Raw genomic sequence first — 17829 nt, forward strand, 5'->3', positions numbered from 1 at the left:
TTAGTTAATTCACTGTGATTTTAAATATTGCAGGCTGCTGGTCACCTCATGGAGCCTATGGCAGCAGAATTTGGCCAGGTCGTTATTCATTGAGGGAGAAAAAGGGAACTTAACTTTTATCCATGTTTTTATGACATGCTGGATACTCCACTTAGGCAACTATCTAAGGGCAAACACTTTAACCCCTTGAGATCTGCTAATCAGGAGCACCAGCTGTTAAGTGCCAGCGTGCATCCTGCATTCATGCCTGCGGGGAGAGAAAGGGTTGCAAAGGATATGACCCTAAACTTCAGAAACCGCTTCTCTCCTTGGGGGCAAAATATCATTCAGCTTGCATCTTCTCTTGTTTTCCTTTAGTTTATCCAGTTAATGTTCCTGATGTGGGTTGTTGTGCACTCACTGTGAATGCTTCAAGCCTTTTGGAAGATGATAGTTAATTACTGAAGTTAAAATCTGGCTTGCACTGGTGTGGAAGTGCTTTCAGAGGTATTTACTCAGCGAGCTCACTGAGCTGCTAAGGGAAGGGGAAGGCTGGTACTATCTGGCTCGCAATGAATTACTGCAAATGCATGTTCTGTTTTTTAAAAAAAGCACATTGCACAGTCATTTTTCACAATAGTGCTGGTACAATATTAGATCAGTCTCACACTAACTTACATTCGTACATTCATTTAAAACAAGCAATGAAATCCATTGTGTAAAAACCTGTCACAAACACCAACCAAATTTATTCCCTGCAGAGTAAAATACAGTCAAAAGGTGAAAAGGCAGTTCTTTATTGTTTAAATGCTGCTTCTTTTATCCCTCTCTTTAGTTTCTGAAACCAGTAGCACTGTTAAGCAGACAGATATGTATGGATGGGGAGAAAAGATAGAAAATATTGCCTTTTTGACATATTTTGTGTTCTCTTTTACAAATGTCAATGCTCTCCAGCCTAGTATTTTTAACCCTTCCTCTAGATTATTTCTTGTATGACAATAAATTGACATCTGCATTTATTACTGGACTTCATAATTTACTAGCCTGAGAAAAACACTTCCAATAACGGGATATCCATGGAATCAGTGGATTGAGTTCTTCCAGCTTTTACTATAAACCACTGCATCAAATGTACTTTATATGTGGGCTTTCCAGATAAGCAATGGAAGCATGTGGATGTTTTGTAGCCATCTCAGTAAGAGCATGACTTGACCCCAATGTCCTGAGAAGCAATATCCCTCTCTCCCAATGTCATGTAGCATATGCTGTATTTTTTGTCACCTGAAAAGGCTCAAAAGCATAAATAAAATGTAATTGGTTACTATGGAATGTTATGCCATACTGCTGTACTCTCAGCTTAAAGAGAAAGACTGAGCGTGGCAAAGAAGGTGTTGAATTTGTGTCAGATTTCAGCAAAATAATTCCAAAGGGAGTTGAAAGCTCACGATGCACTTAAACACTGAGCTTCTCTCACCTGTAAAGGCAGGTTGGGTTCAGACCTCCCTTTGTGCCTTGAAAATCTCTTCCTTTGTCTGTCTCTGTCACCGGAAAACTTTCTACAGGCTATCGCACACGTCAGTGGAAGTGAGCTGAATCTACATGGTATAACAGCAGTCTAGCCTAAGCTTGAAGAGAAAAAAAGCCCTCATCACAAAATGAGATTTAATAGGGGACTAGCAAAATGCATATTTAAACACATTTGTTTTAGCCACAATAAGAGAATAGCTGCAGAACATGTAGATGCAGAGGAGGAAGAGAGGTTTACTCATGTAGACAGAAAACAAGTCATGCTGGCTTTATCCTATGCCATTGATTTCATCCCTTTTCCTTTTCTTATTCCAAGATATTTTTCTTCCAAAACAGAATCCTGTCTTTGCAGCCCTAAGCTTTGTTGACCAGTCTCTCTAAGTACTTAGGTAGTTCCCATCACGATATCCAAGACATTCAGAGGTGGAAAAAAGGGGGTAGCAGACCACTCCATATCTCTGCTTTGGATTGTCTCTAACCCCCTGGCATCTCAACAAGACACTTGATTTGGGCAAAATCATACTTCCCTCTCCTTTTCCTTTTAATTACCTGTGACTGAGGATGTCAGAAGTGCTTTTGGGTGACCTGCTGATCACAACCCATGGGTTGGGGGACACTAATCAGCAAAAACTGACATTTCAGGGACTTTACTGACAAAATACTTCAGAACAAGCTTCCCATTAAGCACACCAGCCCACTAGGACTGTTCTTATGTTCCATTGCAAGCATATGCTTTGCTGATTTGCTAGATCAGGAATTTTTGATTAAGTGTAGTTCATACTATTAGTCATGTCATTCCCTTAATGATGATAAAAAGGCAAGTGTCAGTTCACTAGTAACTGCCTGCAATCTGCATCACAGAAACGGACAAATTAACTCTTTCAAAGGTAAGCTCAGAAGCCTGTCTGGCCATTAAGGAGTGTTATTATGCCTTGTCATGAACCTTTTTCCTTTTTGTCCTGAGGCTACAGTAATTTCCAATAAAGACCATCCCTCACTGGTGGGGCGACATATATGTTCACAGCCATGTAGCACTCGAGCCTGCCAGCTCCAGTGGGAGGATCTCCTGGTTCATCCTTGCAGCACACAGCTCAGAAGACAGCTCAGGACAGTGGTTAACCTCGTGCATGGATGACAGTGTCTTAAATTTTTCTCATATCTTAATTTCTGAGAGTTGCTCTGATGTTGAGCCAAAATGCTTCTGGGACATTTTATTTCCTGGTAATCAAATGAAGCTATAAGTAAGGCTGTAAAGCATGTGCAGTACTCACACAGCTCTGGTCCCATGGATATCTGTGGTGAAACAGGAAAATCCCACCTAACTGCACATTTATGTGTGAGAATAAACACAGAAATGAGCTACTGTGTTACACCAGTGTTAGGGTTTGCAGCAAGAGTACCTTTACTGATGCTTTCCAGGTGAATTGCCACTGGAAAACCTGCAAAAGATTTAAGTTATAATTATTGTCACTATTATCAGATTTTACAGCAAATGTAAGTATGTATTGCTTTGCTCTGTTGTAAGAAGATTTTGGGGGTTTTTAATTTTAAAATATAATTTTTTTTTTTCAAAGCCCATCCCTGTAAATCCCAGTGGTTGGAGAGGGCGGGGAGCAGGGAACAAAAGTCGTACATACAATACCCCAACCCCTGGCAATTAGCAAAACTATCTGTCAGATAACCTTTCTAAGTTGTCACTATTTTATTTACTGAATTAATTAATTTCATTTCTGATACAGCTGAAGAACATATTTTCATTGATATGAAGAACATATTGCAAGTCAATTATTCTTGTAGAGCCAATGTTATTTTAAATTATCTTTTCATATCTTTTATCAAGGATACCAAATGAAATCATTCACTATTAGTTACTTTTCTGAATTTTTTAAAAAGTGGTGTTGAGCTATAAAGTTGAGTTGGGTAAGTGAGGAGGTGAATGATGTTTACATTGACATGAACCTAATTACGGTTAGACAAGCCCCTAAATTACAAGAGTTGTAGAAAGAGTGATAAGCATTGGGTCCAATTTTAAAAATCCAGTTCTGAGGACTAAACAAGTATGTTTCCAGATGTATGCAAGTTACCTATTGCAGGAACAATGCTTTAGGTGCATGGCCCACGAGTTGGCCACTGAGACACCTGTGAATAGTTGGCCATATTTAAATGCCTCCAGAAGGAAGTCGCGACTGGCACAGGCTGGGCCAGGAAGTTCCTAGGGCCAGACAATGGAAAATGGTTGTCAAATTGCACATCCAAGGGCCACAGTCTTCTTCAGAGCTTTAAAATAGAAACAGATTGCAGAATTGTAGCCAATCACTGCCCTTGATAAACCATCTCATGACAAAAGTGAATGTACAAAAGAGGAGAGACCTGAGGTCAGCACCTTTCTAAGCTTCTCAAGCGACAAACCCACATCTGCCCTAGGAGAACGTGTGGCCAACCAGGGCAGCAGGGAATAGTGGAGCGGAGATGGAGGTACACTTGAGCTAGGATGACCCTTTGCCCATCTGCCTGATGCTTTAGCACCATGAGATGTTCTTGCAAGATGCAGAAGGGAACAGATGCACGAAAACCAAATTCCGTAGCTGAACTTTTCAGCTCGAAGGATTTCCAACCAGTCTTGAAGCTCATACAGGAAGGACCAAAATCCTGATTTCCCCTCAATCCCTCAAAAAAACATTATCAGATTAGGCCCTTAAGGAAAATGAGGAGGGTGGTCTTGAAATGTCTTACACTAGAGGAAACTGAGGAGGAAATCAGTATCTCCCTGCCCCCTTCAGTTCTCTAGTCTTATTATAAGAAAGGGAAGAGGCCTGAGGACTTGCTTTGATCTCCATAGATCATGTCCTGAAAGAAAACACCTCCGTGTGCACAGAGGAAGGGAGCTGTTGGGCTGTCTGTGTCTGTTATCTGTGTCCTGGTGCTCCTGATCATTACACAGCAGCCATATCCAGAATCCCGAAGTATAACCTAAAGAAAGTGCCTTAGATTTTCCAGATGAAACAGTGATGACACAGCAAGATGGTCTCTGGCAGGTCCTGAACAAGGGAGCCATGGACAGGTTTTCTGGATTTCAACTGCAAGTGACAAAAGGTCACCTAAACCTTGTTTTTACAGAGTTAATTCTTTGTGTGGTTCAGGCCCTTAATTCAGTGCATACTCTTAGAATTGACAAAGGGACACTCAGTGGCCTTGCCATGACAGACCCTTAGGTTCTGCAAAATATATTCTGCTCTAGGGGAAGAGACATTTTTAAGAATTTGTTTTTCTTTGGCTTCTCTTGAATTAATGTTAGTAAAAGGTGCCCCAACCTCTTATTTTTCGATATGAACACAAAAATTGCAGCTGCCTGCCAAATCTGCTGAGAGATGGATGTAATAATTTTCAATTGGACTGTTAGCCCAAGGGGAACCTGATAGCAAGAGATTGACAGATGCAGCATGGATTATCTTGTGCTCTGAACTCAGCCCAATTTGTGGTTTGTTGCAGGTGCTAAAGAGATTGATATTGCTGCTACCCTGGAGCACTTGAGGGACCAGAGACCAGGCATGGTCCAGACAAAGGTACTGTCAATAAATCCACTGGGATTTTAAATACATTAAAGGTCTTTCACAGTAGTTGTTTTCATGACAGAAGAGAGAGGGTATGACCTAATTTAACGCAGGTCGCTTGCTGATTACTGTTTGGCTCCCTACCAACTGAGGTTTATTTATGCTGAAGATTTATCTAGGTTACTTTCTTTGGTGTTTACTGTTCTTTCTTGTAACATCTCCAACATCTATCTTGATTACCATATATGAAGGGCAGTCAAGACAACAATCTATAGCCTGCTAAAGAAAATGTGCATTTGAAAGAATGTTCTTGTTTCATCCTGAACTATGGATTATTTGCTTAGACTCTCTGTGCTTAACTGTGCGTGTAATATTTTTTTTAAAGCTTCTGTTCATGAAAGAGAATGTAACTGCTGCATTTGATTTTTTTTATGGGGAAAAAAACCCAGAAGTTTTAAGTTAAAGGAAATAAAGTTTTGTAGGAAATCTAGTAAATTTTAGTATCTTTGAATGGAAGAAGCTTACATCGTGCCTACAACCTTGTCCTTTGTGGATGTAACACGGAAGCTATGTTTGTACCCTTTGGTGAGGTGAATGCCTTACTCTCTAATTCCTGTCAGTTGTAATAGTTTTGACATTTTTCCACAATGTAAAACTTCTAAAGATAGCCGATAGTGTGATTGTAGTCCCTTAAATTAGAAATGAAACTTACTATTATTAACAATTCAAGTGTTGTATGGAATGATATTTTACAGTATTTGCTGCAAGTTAAGAGCTGCAAATATGTCAATAAAGAAACTTGTTCCTGGCATGGAGACCAAATAAATCTGTTTATGACATTATAAAATATCAAATGGTAGTTGTAGTCCCGAACTGAGTAGCAATGTGACAGCACTCTGTCTTGGCCAAGCTGGAACTGACAGGAATTTCTGCATCATTTAGGGAACTGAAATTGCTGAGAGGCAAAGGTGAAATAAATGTGCTGCAGAAATCAACATCACTTTCATAACTTTTCCTGAATCTCTTCCCAATCATTCTATTTTCCCACTAATACAAGGAGAAATAGTGCTGAAGAACAGCTGGGGGAACGTTAATTATTATTTACCAATTAAGTAAGTGCATGAAAAATAAAGATAAGCCAGTCAAAGCTAACTAAGCTTTATCTGCAGGTAAGACAAGAAAATCACACAAATTGTTCTTCTGCTTTGATTATTCAGACTGAAAAAAAAATGCAAATAGCACACAGTATTCAATGTCATATGTATTTACTCTGAGAGAAGATGCAAGTCCTGGACTACTCTGTAAATGCCTCCAAAATATATAGCAGCTCTGTAGCAACATAGAGCTCAGATTCCAGTTTCTTTTTCAGAGCAGAGAAATTATGGCTTGTTGCCTTCAGCAGAAGAAAAAACATCACTCCAGAACCAAAGAATGAGGTTATGTGAACAACTTCTCTTACTTAGCTCAGCAATAGTTACCCTAGTTCCATGAAAATCTCCCTTAAGACATGTTTTTTTCCCTTCAAACATCTGTCTGGAAGAGCTCCAGAAAAAAAATGTATCCTGTGTTTTCATCCAGGATGAAAAATTTTCTCAGGATATTGCTTATCTCTCCTCTTGCTCCTTCTTCCATCATTGTCATTTTCTCAAAACCACCCAAATCACTTATTCAAGCTAATGTCTTGCAAATTATAAATATCTGGTTACATGCTAGCAATGCACGATCCCCAGAGAATTTTTCTGATGGATTTAAACAAACCCCTGTGCTTTCCCAACTGAATACAAATAAGGAATATTAGACTCTTGGAGTAATTTAAAACGATGGATTAAAAGTCAGGTTAGAAATGCCAATTAGAGAATATCCCCAGGCAAAATAAACATCAACTTCCTTCAGCAATGTTATTGTGTTTCCAGCAGGCAGCGCTCCACATTTCCAGTAGGCATAGGAAAGATTTGTTTGCAGCATTTTGTCTTCTGGAAGGGATCTTTAATTCAAAAGCATTGTATATAATAAATTCTAATGAAATTATCAGAACAACATTCTGCATTTCTGGGAAGCATAATAGAGGGTTTGTGGAATTTTTTTTGCAGAGAAATCATAAAATAGAATTGATATGCTACATGTGAAAGGAAAAAGTAATGAAGGAGGAAGTGTGTTCTCTGTGGTGGGAAAAATATATATTTCCTTTTTCTCCTCTCTCCTTCTATATCCTTCCTCTCACAACCTGTAATATCAGCTAGATTCTTTATTGTATCATATATGCTACATGTACCCAGTTTGTTTTCCTGTGAATTTTTATTTGTAGAATTAATGAAACATAGCTTATTATTTTTTATTAAGTGTAGTCTTGTCACCTCTGCGTTACAGGCAGACTGACACCACTGAATGCCCGTCCAGCTCAGTTTTCTAGGCAAAGCTAGATGTTAAAATTCATGTCCAGACAACCTTGTATACGCCAATAGCATATGTGAATGGCAGTGTAGCTGTAGAGACCAACAGACTGAGCTCCTTGAAAAATTGCTCTGTGTTCATCCTTGTGGAAGAGTGTGGAAGGTGTGTAAAGGCTTTTCCTTGGACACTGGTGACATACATCAATGAAAACTGCACTCTCTGTGTTTTGCCTGTGTGTATTATGCAGAAGGATGGAGGGGGAAGAGCTCAGCTGCACCATCCCAGAAAGGCCACGTCCCCACACATCTCGTGTCTGCTCTACTGCAGTCCCCTTTACTGCAGTGTTTCACTGTCAGTTTTGAGCTCTGGACATAAAGATCACACTTTGTAAGTTGTTTTGCCTCAGCCATTAAGGTCCCATCTGAGGTCTGCTGGTAGTCTCCACTGAATTTGTCTCCAAAATCCATACTGAGTTCCTGTTGCTCAGTCCACAGTCCCTAGGCGAGACAGACACTCTTGCTCGGGGGTGCAATGATGCCCTGTGCTCACGTCAGGGGTGACTGGAGGGTGACCTTGAGGGGTCAACTGGTCTCCAGCTTGACAGATCATCATAATAAGGTGAACACATCCTGAACCTACAAGCTTAAAGGGCAGATTTGCTGAGTGAGTTACTTTAGAGCAATACAAGTTATTTTCAGCAATGGGACTAATAATAAAGTCTTATAGTCCTCGATCTTACAAGGTTTTCCTGGCTGTGGTATACTCAGATGAAGAATACCTTACGTAGCCTCATTACCATGGGGACCTTCCCTCATTCTAAACTGATTCTCACATCCTGAAAGAGGCCCCTGTTCATCTCTGGAACTTGACTGCATCACTGTGTCAGCCCCATCGTGTTCCGATCACCTTCTTCTGTTGTTGTCCTCCCTGTTTTCCAAGGACTGGCACGATGGGGGCCAGCTGTCCCACTCAGAACTGAGTGCCAGCATTCCAGGACCACCTGCTTGGTCCCTCTCCTGCCAGCTGCACCACAAGGGTCTCCTACTCTGCCCAGGCTGCTCCACAGGTCTCTTATCTCACAGGGCTGCATCAGTGGGGTCCAGTGGCTCCTGCCTTCTCCTGCAAAGTTCTCTCTCCCTGATGTACTTCTCATGCATTAGCCTCAATGTCTTGAAGCCTTTTGAGCTGGTACTAGCTCCCAGTTTGGTTCTGGCGCAGCATGACCACTGGCATGCCCTCTCTGCCCCTGCTGCCCTCCAACTCCTCTCACACATTCACTGTGCTCTGGTTAAAACACAACTGCATGGCCACCTGCATGGCCACCAGCATTCCCAGCCTTTTCTTTAATTGCAGAGACCTTACGCCATGCAGGGAGCCATAGGCAGTCATATACACCATTTTCAGGGCCAGTGAGGATGAGTCCTACTCTTTAGGGTGAATTGATGTCTGATTAAAAACTGTTGGCTGCAGTCCAGCAAATGTACATGGATGCCACTTTGACAGCACCAAGAAGAAAGCAAAGTTCTCAAATGTCATCATCGCTCAGAAATTATTCTGAGTTTTTATTTCTTTTTCTGCCTTGGCACTGTGCCTATCACTGCTTCTCTGAAGTATCTTCACATGGGAGATGATTCTGCGTAGAGGTGAGACAAGGCAGAGAAGACTGGCACTGGATTGCAGGAATTAGAAGTCAGCTGCCTTTCTGAACTGTGAGTTGCACACCTGTAGTTTGTTCTTTCATCCTTCGTGCAGATTTCTGCAGGAAAGTGAAACACCATGGAAAATGAACACTATTAGTCCAGTAATCCCCTCTGGGGGCTGTCTGTGTTCTGCAGCCATGCCACACAGCCCCTGGCAGCACAAACTGAGGGGCTAGAAGTACCGGACCACCAGTTTTCTAATGGAAGGTACAAACAGCAGTGATCCTGGGATGTTTTTAGGGTGTATCTCAGACCCCCATTCCCAAAGTCCATTCTTCAACAGCTTTACTCCAGCTATCTTAAAACTCTGGAGTACTTCTAGAAAATCAGAAATGCCTCCACCGTCCTTACCTGGTGTCTTTGATTTGCCTATCATTCGAGTAAACTGCTCAGTGAAATGTTGCAAACTCCAAATCATTCAGTGAGATATTTCAGTAAGCTAAAATACCGAGAAAAATTTCTTGCTTGAAAAATATAACATCTGTTAACCTTGAAGATTTAACACTCCTTTGTCCTTCTGTAGGACTACAGAGTTCAGGAGCAAGTTAGGTTTGCACTTAGAAGTAGCAGCCATTCATGGCTGTGTCCTTCACACCTCTGCCAACCCAGCACAGAAGCCTGTCAATCATTTTGATGCTGTGGTTACAGTAAATTAATAACAGCAAAAATCTTTCCAAGTGTTTATTTTATAGGAGTGGTCTAAACACCGTTGAGTAATTTGGGGGTGTGGAAAGGCCATTAAAAATAGAGGATTAAAAAGATCAGTGACAGGTAAGCCAAAAAGCAGATATTGTTCTCTGTAATAGATATAAGGTGAGGAGATATTTATTCTAGACTGTTTCAACTAAAAAGAGTCCTAGGAAAAACCAAAGCCTCTGCTTTGCAGCATCTCACTTATTGCGTATCTCAATTATATTAACAAGTTCCCATTTCTGTGTCAGAAGTAAATGGCTGGTGATCAGCTACTCCCAAACCCTTCTGACCACGCAATGGCAATACATCAATTGTGTCCCAATAGCTTATGTTCTGCTTCTAACATTTTTCTCCATTAAAATTACTCCGGCTTCAAGATGCTGTCAAACATGTTATATGACATCAATAATCCCAGAACATTTTGTTCTTTTCCATTGCAGTGCACAGTTCATCCTGCATATTCATATTTTTAACAATGTCTTGAGGATGTTCAGCTCTGGAATAGTGCACCAGGCTTTTGGAAAGTGTTTTGTTTTATTAATCAGAGCTTGTGTTTGTTCTCTCTGCAGGAGCAGTTTGAGTTTGCGCTGACAGCAGTTGCAGAGGAAGTGAATGCAATACTCAAGGCCCTTCCCCAGTGAGCAGCTCAGTCTCCTGAAGGCTCCTGCAGAATCCATCCCTCGTTTTCCTCATCCTCAGTCCCTGTGAATGTTCTTGGAAACCGTGACCTGACCTTAACTGTGTATCTTCTGTTGTAACCACATAGTGATAGGGTCCTTACAAACTCCTTTAGCTGGTAAAAGTTCAACAGTTAAAATGTGTATTCTGTTTTTTGGGGTTTTAAACAAATTTTTAAAAGTACATCAGAGCCTCGGATTAAGTGACAGAACAATCCATCTAATTCCTTTCACATCCTTGAAGCCCTGAATGTCACACTTTGAAAGCACACATTCATGTTCTTAGTAGCAAATATACAATATTGTGGGTAATTAGTGCAGTCAATATAGTCGCAGAAAACAGTGTTCTGTTATATTTGTAACTTCTCAAAAGCCGAATAAGAGGGAGGGCCTGAAGAGGATGGTGATTGTTCCCATACAATGCCAGGCTGGAGCATGAAACAGTGCTGAGGGTGTGAGTAAACACAGGTCCAGGAGGCTCTGGCAAGGAAAGCTTGCACCTTCTCATGCCAGGCTTTGGCAAGCAAATGTTTTCTTAGCTGTTGTTTACTTTTCAGCTTTGTGCCATGAGAGGAGGAAAATCTGAACCATAAATAAAACAGGCTCGCACAGTTATTGCAACTGGGGAGGTCATTTTGGTCACATTAATGGGAAGCTGGGGGATAACAAGCACAACAGCTCTGACCATGTACCTGCCACTGACAGCATGGAAAACAGAGGGTAGACTCCCCTCAGGTGATGAGAAAGGCCCTGTCAGCAATGAGGTAACTGTCTGGAGCTGTTATGGAAACGGATTGTTGGTTTTATGGGATTACTGAGGAAGAAAATGGGACTCTCCTCTTTATATTTTTGCATTTCCCTCTGTAAAGTTCTGCAGTGCCACCCTTTTTAGCCAGGAAAATATATTTCTGTAAAAGCCTGGCTGAAGGAGAAATCTCGTATCTGCGTTTTATGATTCTCATTGAATTTGTCTGATCCAGAAGTTCATTGCAGCTTTCTGCAGAGACTCTGCTTGCTCCTTGTTCTGAATGATACCTATTTTAATTAAGCATGAAGGGGTAAAGCAACACACAGGTTGAATTTCAGAGACTCTTGTGTTCTCAAGATCCTCATGCCTCCTGCTGAAAAGTAATGCTAACATATGTCTGTAAATGGTTCGGTTTATGGAATCTTGCTTCTGTGAATTCACAGGTTTAGTTGTGGCACTCTTCTTAAGGAATTTAAATTATTGATAGAAAGTACTCTGATATGTTTGAATGAAGGGCCTGAGAGTAAAATTATTGAAGGTACCTAAGTGATCTAGGCTCTTAATTTCATTTCCAAAAAATGAATACTTGGATGCTTTTTCATATGTTATCCTACATCTCCATGACTTAAGAATCTGGGGTGCTTTTTTTTCCAAAATCTTAAGTGTGTTGTGTGCTTGAAACCATATTAGGCTAATTGTTTAACTTCAGCGCTGGAAAATATATCATTGAATTTAATTTGGGAAAGGGACACTTTTATAAACTTCTAATCAATGAAATGTAAAAGATAACAGTATCACAGAGTTTTGCTGGCACAGAGGTAATGGGCATCTATTGAAATCAACCATGTTGCAATTTTGTGTCGTAGGTGTGGATATTGGTGATTTCTTCTTTTTAGCAATTAAAGTTACTAAAAAAAAAAAAAAAGCAGAAGGCTTGTAACTTTTTGCCATACATTTTTGTATGCTTTACTTGATATGTGCTGTTGCTTAATTTGTGCATCCCATTACTATAGCAGTGCAGAGCAGTTACTGCAGATGCCATCATCCTCTTAAGTACACATACTGTACATTAAGCCACATGTTTATTTTATGGCCTAAGCATTTTAGAGCTTTCCTAGCAATAACTAAAAAAACTAATGGAGTATAAATGAGAAAATTGCCTTTTTCATTTGATAATTTAGGTTTAACAGGATTCTTTTATTACTTTAGCTAACACAAAATTGCAGATCAGGGCAGATGAGATCGGTTTGAGCCGTATCAGCAAGTGTTTGAAGTAGATTTACTGTGAGCCATGTACTGCAGCTTTCTGAAAATACAGGTAGTTGTATGCAAACAAACTGTCCAAAGAATCAAAATTGGGGCATCCTAACAAGGCCTCTGATTATCGGGCAGAATTGTTTCCCCGTGCGAGATGCTGTGCCATTACCTGCTGCCAATGGACTAATGGGTTTTTAGCTCAGATTTCTGCCCTGGGATTCATTAGTGTTCGCCTTCTGACTGTCCCTGTGCATACCACAAACATGCCTGACGAGCCTTTCGTTTGCACTTCAGGAATATTTTTTAATTGTTCTTTTGCAAATATTTGCATTTCGTAATAGCAATTTCAGGGTGATCCCTATTAATTCACAAGCAGCTGAGTGTGGGACTTAAATATTTCTCTTCATGCTTCGGAGTTTATTTAGCGTAGATTAGAGGGCATTAATCTTCCCCAAGGCTAATGGGGCAGGAATGTATTGTTTTATTCATACTTGTAGGCCAGTTTACATAACAGAAAGATGCAGTCTTATTCAGAGGGTTAGAGTATCTCCCACTGACCGTCATTGACAATCCTGCTATTTCAGCCATGTTTTGTACAGTTCTTCCACAAAGAGGTGCCAGGCTTATTTTGTTGACTGTAAACGATCACACAGAGTATTTTGTCTGTGCATAGCACACTGTTCACACCTCTCAATAAAAATACCATATTTCTGGGGGTGATAATCTGCTGCAGGGTCGATTAGCGAAATGCAGGTTTCAGTCGCACCAGGGCAATCCAGGGGGTTTGATAATCCATTCCCCAGGAAGATGCCAAAGCCATGGACGAAGCCACAAAGATGGCTCTGCCACACAGGGCAGGTATTTACTTTCACTGCAGTTAACTTAATCCTTGTGATCTATCAAAGGATGATGTTCATACCAACACCCGATCACTTAACCTGACAGTGAACATGGGGTGGGTCCCATGTCCAGTGTGAGCTGAGCTTCTACCTTAAAACCAGAATCACCTGAGAATCTGAAGTCAAATGAGACCCACTATCTTTCCCTGTTCAATATTCTGCTTGATCTTTAGTAAACTCATTGCAATTGAAGCTTGGGCAGGTGCCTGATGCGTGGCCATAAACAGCATGTGTTTAACATTGACCGTCCTCGCGTTCTTGATAAAGACAAATTGAATGTACAGGTCCTGTTTGTGTGGTTGAATCTTTAAATGATATTTAAGGGGGTGAGCTGCAGGAGGGTGATTTAACCCCACTGCTCACAGTTTCCTTCCTCGCTGGTCAGAGGGAGAAAACCCTGTTTTCCAGCTCACGCAGCTGCTGTCCCCGAGCAGGACAGTGACCTGACCAGACCCCGGGCTTGTGTAGTCACAGCGTGTCCAGGTATGTGGGATGGAGACATGGTTCACCACCACTGATAGTTCACAGAAGTAACAGCACAGTTGCTCTCTCCAGCCTTCGCCCTTCCCATGATATGGGTCGGGACTTAAAGGGATGGAGGGGCAGGGCAGCACCGTTCCCCAAATCCCAGATCCTCGAGGTTCAGCCCTAGCCACAGGGAAAACAGTGTGGGGTTTGCTATTGGCTTCATATGTTTCAGGTGTGAGCTCTAACCATTGCTGTTGGCCATTGTTGGTGGGACCTGGTGCAGCCCAGGTAATATCCAGTGGAAGTCCTTGGCAATTGTAAGGGCCAAGAATTAATTTCAGCAGAAAATCACATATCCAAATCTCAATGCAGCAGCAAAACAAGCAAGATTATTTTTATACAAGCTTCTAAACATTTAAAACATTTAAAAATATTTTTAAAATCTACACCCATGACTAAACCTTGTCCCTGTCTCTAGCATGCATGCAGAACCAATCCCCATCCATCCCCAGGGGAATGACAGCTATAGTACCTGTAAGGAGTTCATGCTTTATTAGTCAAGTGGAACATTAATAAAACCTGGCCCACTTCATAATTTCCAGAATAGTCATTAATTAAAAAAGCTGTTTATTGGAATAGAAAACAAGTATTTGATTAGCTTTGTTACAGAACAATAGCTCTCCTAATTTTTATTCTGCATATTTTATTCTTTCTTTAGAAAATTCTCTTAAGAAGCATTTGAGATAATTCGCTTTTTAAAACTGTACAGTTTCTATGGGTTTGCTTTTTAAATGAGAGTATACTTTGTAGATTTGATTATTATATTTTTCTGTTAAGATTACATTGGGCATTACAAAAGCATTCCCCACCACAGTGAAAAGAAAGCAATCCTGTTGGTTTATTGTAAAAGAAAAAAAAAATAATTAAAACAAAATTGCAGAGCTGTGGCATACTCAATCCAATTAGAGCATGACTCTTTACTACTCTTCATTTACCACATGAGAAAAAAAATAAAGTTACACCAGCAAGATTTCATTTGAAGCTGTTCATGCATGCTATTTGTACTGTATTTGATGGCATAATATTGTTTTGTTTACAACCTTTTCTTTCTTGTCATTCTATTATATTCTTTGTATGTATATAGTTTAAAAAAAAAGATTATACAAAGTATTTTGTTCTACCTCTGTAAAAATCATATTTGTGAATAAAGTCACATTGTCTGTGGATTATAGTATTGTGAATACAGCATTAACAGCTGGTGCTTTGCTTTTATTTGGGGGGTGGGAGCAGTGCCAATGCCTCTTGCTGGAGAGGTGGATTTTGACTATCCAAGGTGGGAATGTGGGGCTGACAGAGAGGGGCACAAATGCCCTGCTGAGCGCTTAGAGATGCAGGTTTAATCTGCTCTGAGAAAGGATTTCAGCCACCTCTGGCTTGGGTGTGTGGCCTGTAATATTGCACCTTCCAGGGTTTTGATCAAGGCAGACTCCTGTGTTCAGGCCAGAAGGCGAAGCAGGCAAAAGAATGGCTAAGTTAAAGTGACCGTCCTTGTACAACTGGCAAGTGAAAAAAAATCGGTCTGTGGTGTGTGTGATGGAGTGTACAAGTTAAAAAATGGGTTAAATGGTATTCACTTTCAGGAAAATTAAAGGCAGGAAAATGTTTTGGGGCGGGAAAGGCTGGTGGATCAGAGCATCACAAAATGGCCAAGGATTTGTAGTTTTAAAATAGTAGCAGGATTCATAAAAGGATTTGAACAGGTAATGGAAAATACTCACTGTTATATTAAATAAGGTTAAGAGGAATAAAGTCTAAGGTTCCTGGACAAGCACAGCATAAAATAAACAGTCTTTTCCCTGGGGGATGGGAAGTCATGTTCCCATTAGCACTGGCCATTATATGAAGGTTTGTACCTCCCATGAAATATCTATTGTTTGCTGTCATCAGAGCAGTCTTTGGGATTACACAGCCCTAGTATGGCAGTTTTCTCATGGTCTTGCAATATGTGTTAAAATTTCACTTATGTTTTGAAGAAGACTTAAAATATTTTGCCACTTACCTGGAAATAACTAGAAAAACATAAACGGGAAGGTAAAACCGTCCTGGTCCAGCTCACATCCTTCCCATCAGAAGAATCACATTTTACATTCTTTAACCTTGTTTATGTAGTTGCATGTTTTAATATCTATGCCTTTCTCAGTGTAAGAAGGTGACTTTCATCTTGGAAGCAAAATATATGCACCATTATAGCTATTTTCCTGTTGGTGTAATTTAGGAGGTCTTTCATCTCCAAGATAGCTTTCTGAAACCTCTGGTAACATCAGATGAAGGACAAAAAGAGAAATGCATTTAACTGTATAACTACTAGATCATTATGAATCTTCAAGACAAACACAAAAGCCATCAGTTGTGCATACATTGACTCATGCAGGCAGTGCTTGCTTTGTTTTCATGCTGCACAGGTACACACAGCTCCCTGGTGTTCCAGCTGTAGGACAGTGTCTCAGCTCTGCCAAGGGACACCACTTTGTCACTGTTAGTCTTGGGTTTGAATTTATGGTTCTAGCTTATTATCAGTATGGCAGACTGGGTGTTGGCTTCTGCTGGGGCTTGGGAAAGAGCTGGGTTTGAGTGTCAGCCTGGAGCACCCCCAGCAGACTTGAATGCTCCTGCTGCACAGCCCATGAGGTGATAACACTCCTCCCTCCTCTAAGCCTGAGCTGCTCATGCTTTTGGGGAAGCAGGAGGACGCAGCACTCAGTAAACGGGGTCAGAAGGAAAGAGCTGCCCATCTGCTGTGCTGCTTGGTGCCAGCCCAAAAGGGAGTCTGGCTAGTGCTCCCAAGTGAACTACTGCAGCCCCATGTAGAGTATAAAAGCCAGGAACTTTTCCAGTTGCCCACAATTCCTCAGGATTTTATTTTTAGAACTTATTGTAAAACTTAAGTGCTGGTGGGGCAGATATTTCTGTTTTGAATGCTGAGCAAAGACTACACACCCACAGGGAAGGGTAACCGGTAGGCTGGGTTTAATCTTGGTTTATGCATAGAATCTTTCAAGAACAGTGTTCTTGAAACAGCTGAGTCCTTGGGGAAATTCTTACTGCAATGAAGTTAAGTCAAAAATTAATTTCTCCCCTTGAGAATGCAGCAGTTATCCCCCCACATGCAGGTAAATCAGCAATATAGGTAAAAGACAGCGTTGATGACCAACCAGGGAGATTCAGACTTAAGTATGGTTTGGGCTATATGGCTGATGTATTGCCCTGCATCAGACTTTTCTTGTAGGAATTTTGGCCAGAGCTTTCAAAGATATAGGAGGGTGTTACTCCATCTTTTCCAGCATATATTACAGGTGGGTTTCATCTCAACCAGCCTCTGAGCAGCTTTTGCGTGGACTTCTACAGACGAACAACTCATCACAAGCTTCCTCTATAGTCAATGAAGAAAAATAAGCATTTTTAGGGTGTGAATTATCTAGTTTGGCTGTCCACTTCAACATAAGGTTATTCATCCAATCCCCTCCCTCACTCTGAAACGGGGAGCACCAAAATTTAACCATGTGCTAGGTAGAAAAGCATTTCTTTTCGGTATTGTAAACCTATTCCCTTGTAACTGTATTGGATGACTTGGGAGAAAAAGGAAAGTGATCTCTGATTGTATAGACCTTGAATTTATAGACTTCCTTATCCTATTCCTCCTTAGTTTCTCCTGTTCCACATAGAAGACTCATTTCTCCCCTTACAGAAGCTGTCCTATGCCTTTGATCACCCTTCACCTTAATTTGCCCAATTCTGTTTCTGCTACGCTCTGAGGTACACAGGGCCCAGGCTGTGGTCCACTGTCACACAGTGATGTTTTTATATTTTTTCCTTTTCTTTCGAATGTCTAACATTTTGTTGCCCTTCTCCACTACTGAACACTGAAGAGGTGCTCACAGA

General features: G+C 40.8%; 1 protein-coding gene across 2 annotated transcripts in view; it reads left to right on the forward strand.

Annotated features, from left to right (window-relative positions):
• Positions 1-15116, forward strand: part of PTPRN2 (protein tyrosine phosphatase receptor type N2) — a 641953-nt gene extending 626837 nt beyond the window's left edge. For both annotated transcript variants that reach the window (XM_064638038.1, XM_064638047.1), the window contains 2 exons: positions 4996-5069; positions 10411-15116. In XM_064638038.1, the coding sequence (XP_064494108.1) occupies positions 4996-5069; positions 10411-10482 (146 nt within the window). In that variant the 3' untranslated portion in view covers positions 10483-15116. The remainder of the gene's footprint in view (positions 1-4995; positions 5070-10410) is intronic.
• The last annotated feature ends 2713 nt before the right edge of the window (positions 15117-17829 follow it).

This window comes from Pseudopipra pipra, chromosome 1, assembly GCF_036250125.1.
Source record: "Pseudopipra pipra isolate bDixPip1 chromosome 1, bDixPip1.hap1, whole genome shotgun sequence".
NCBI lineage: Eukaryota > Metazoa > Chordata > Aves > Passeriformes > Pipridae > Pseudopipra > Pseudopipra pipra.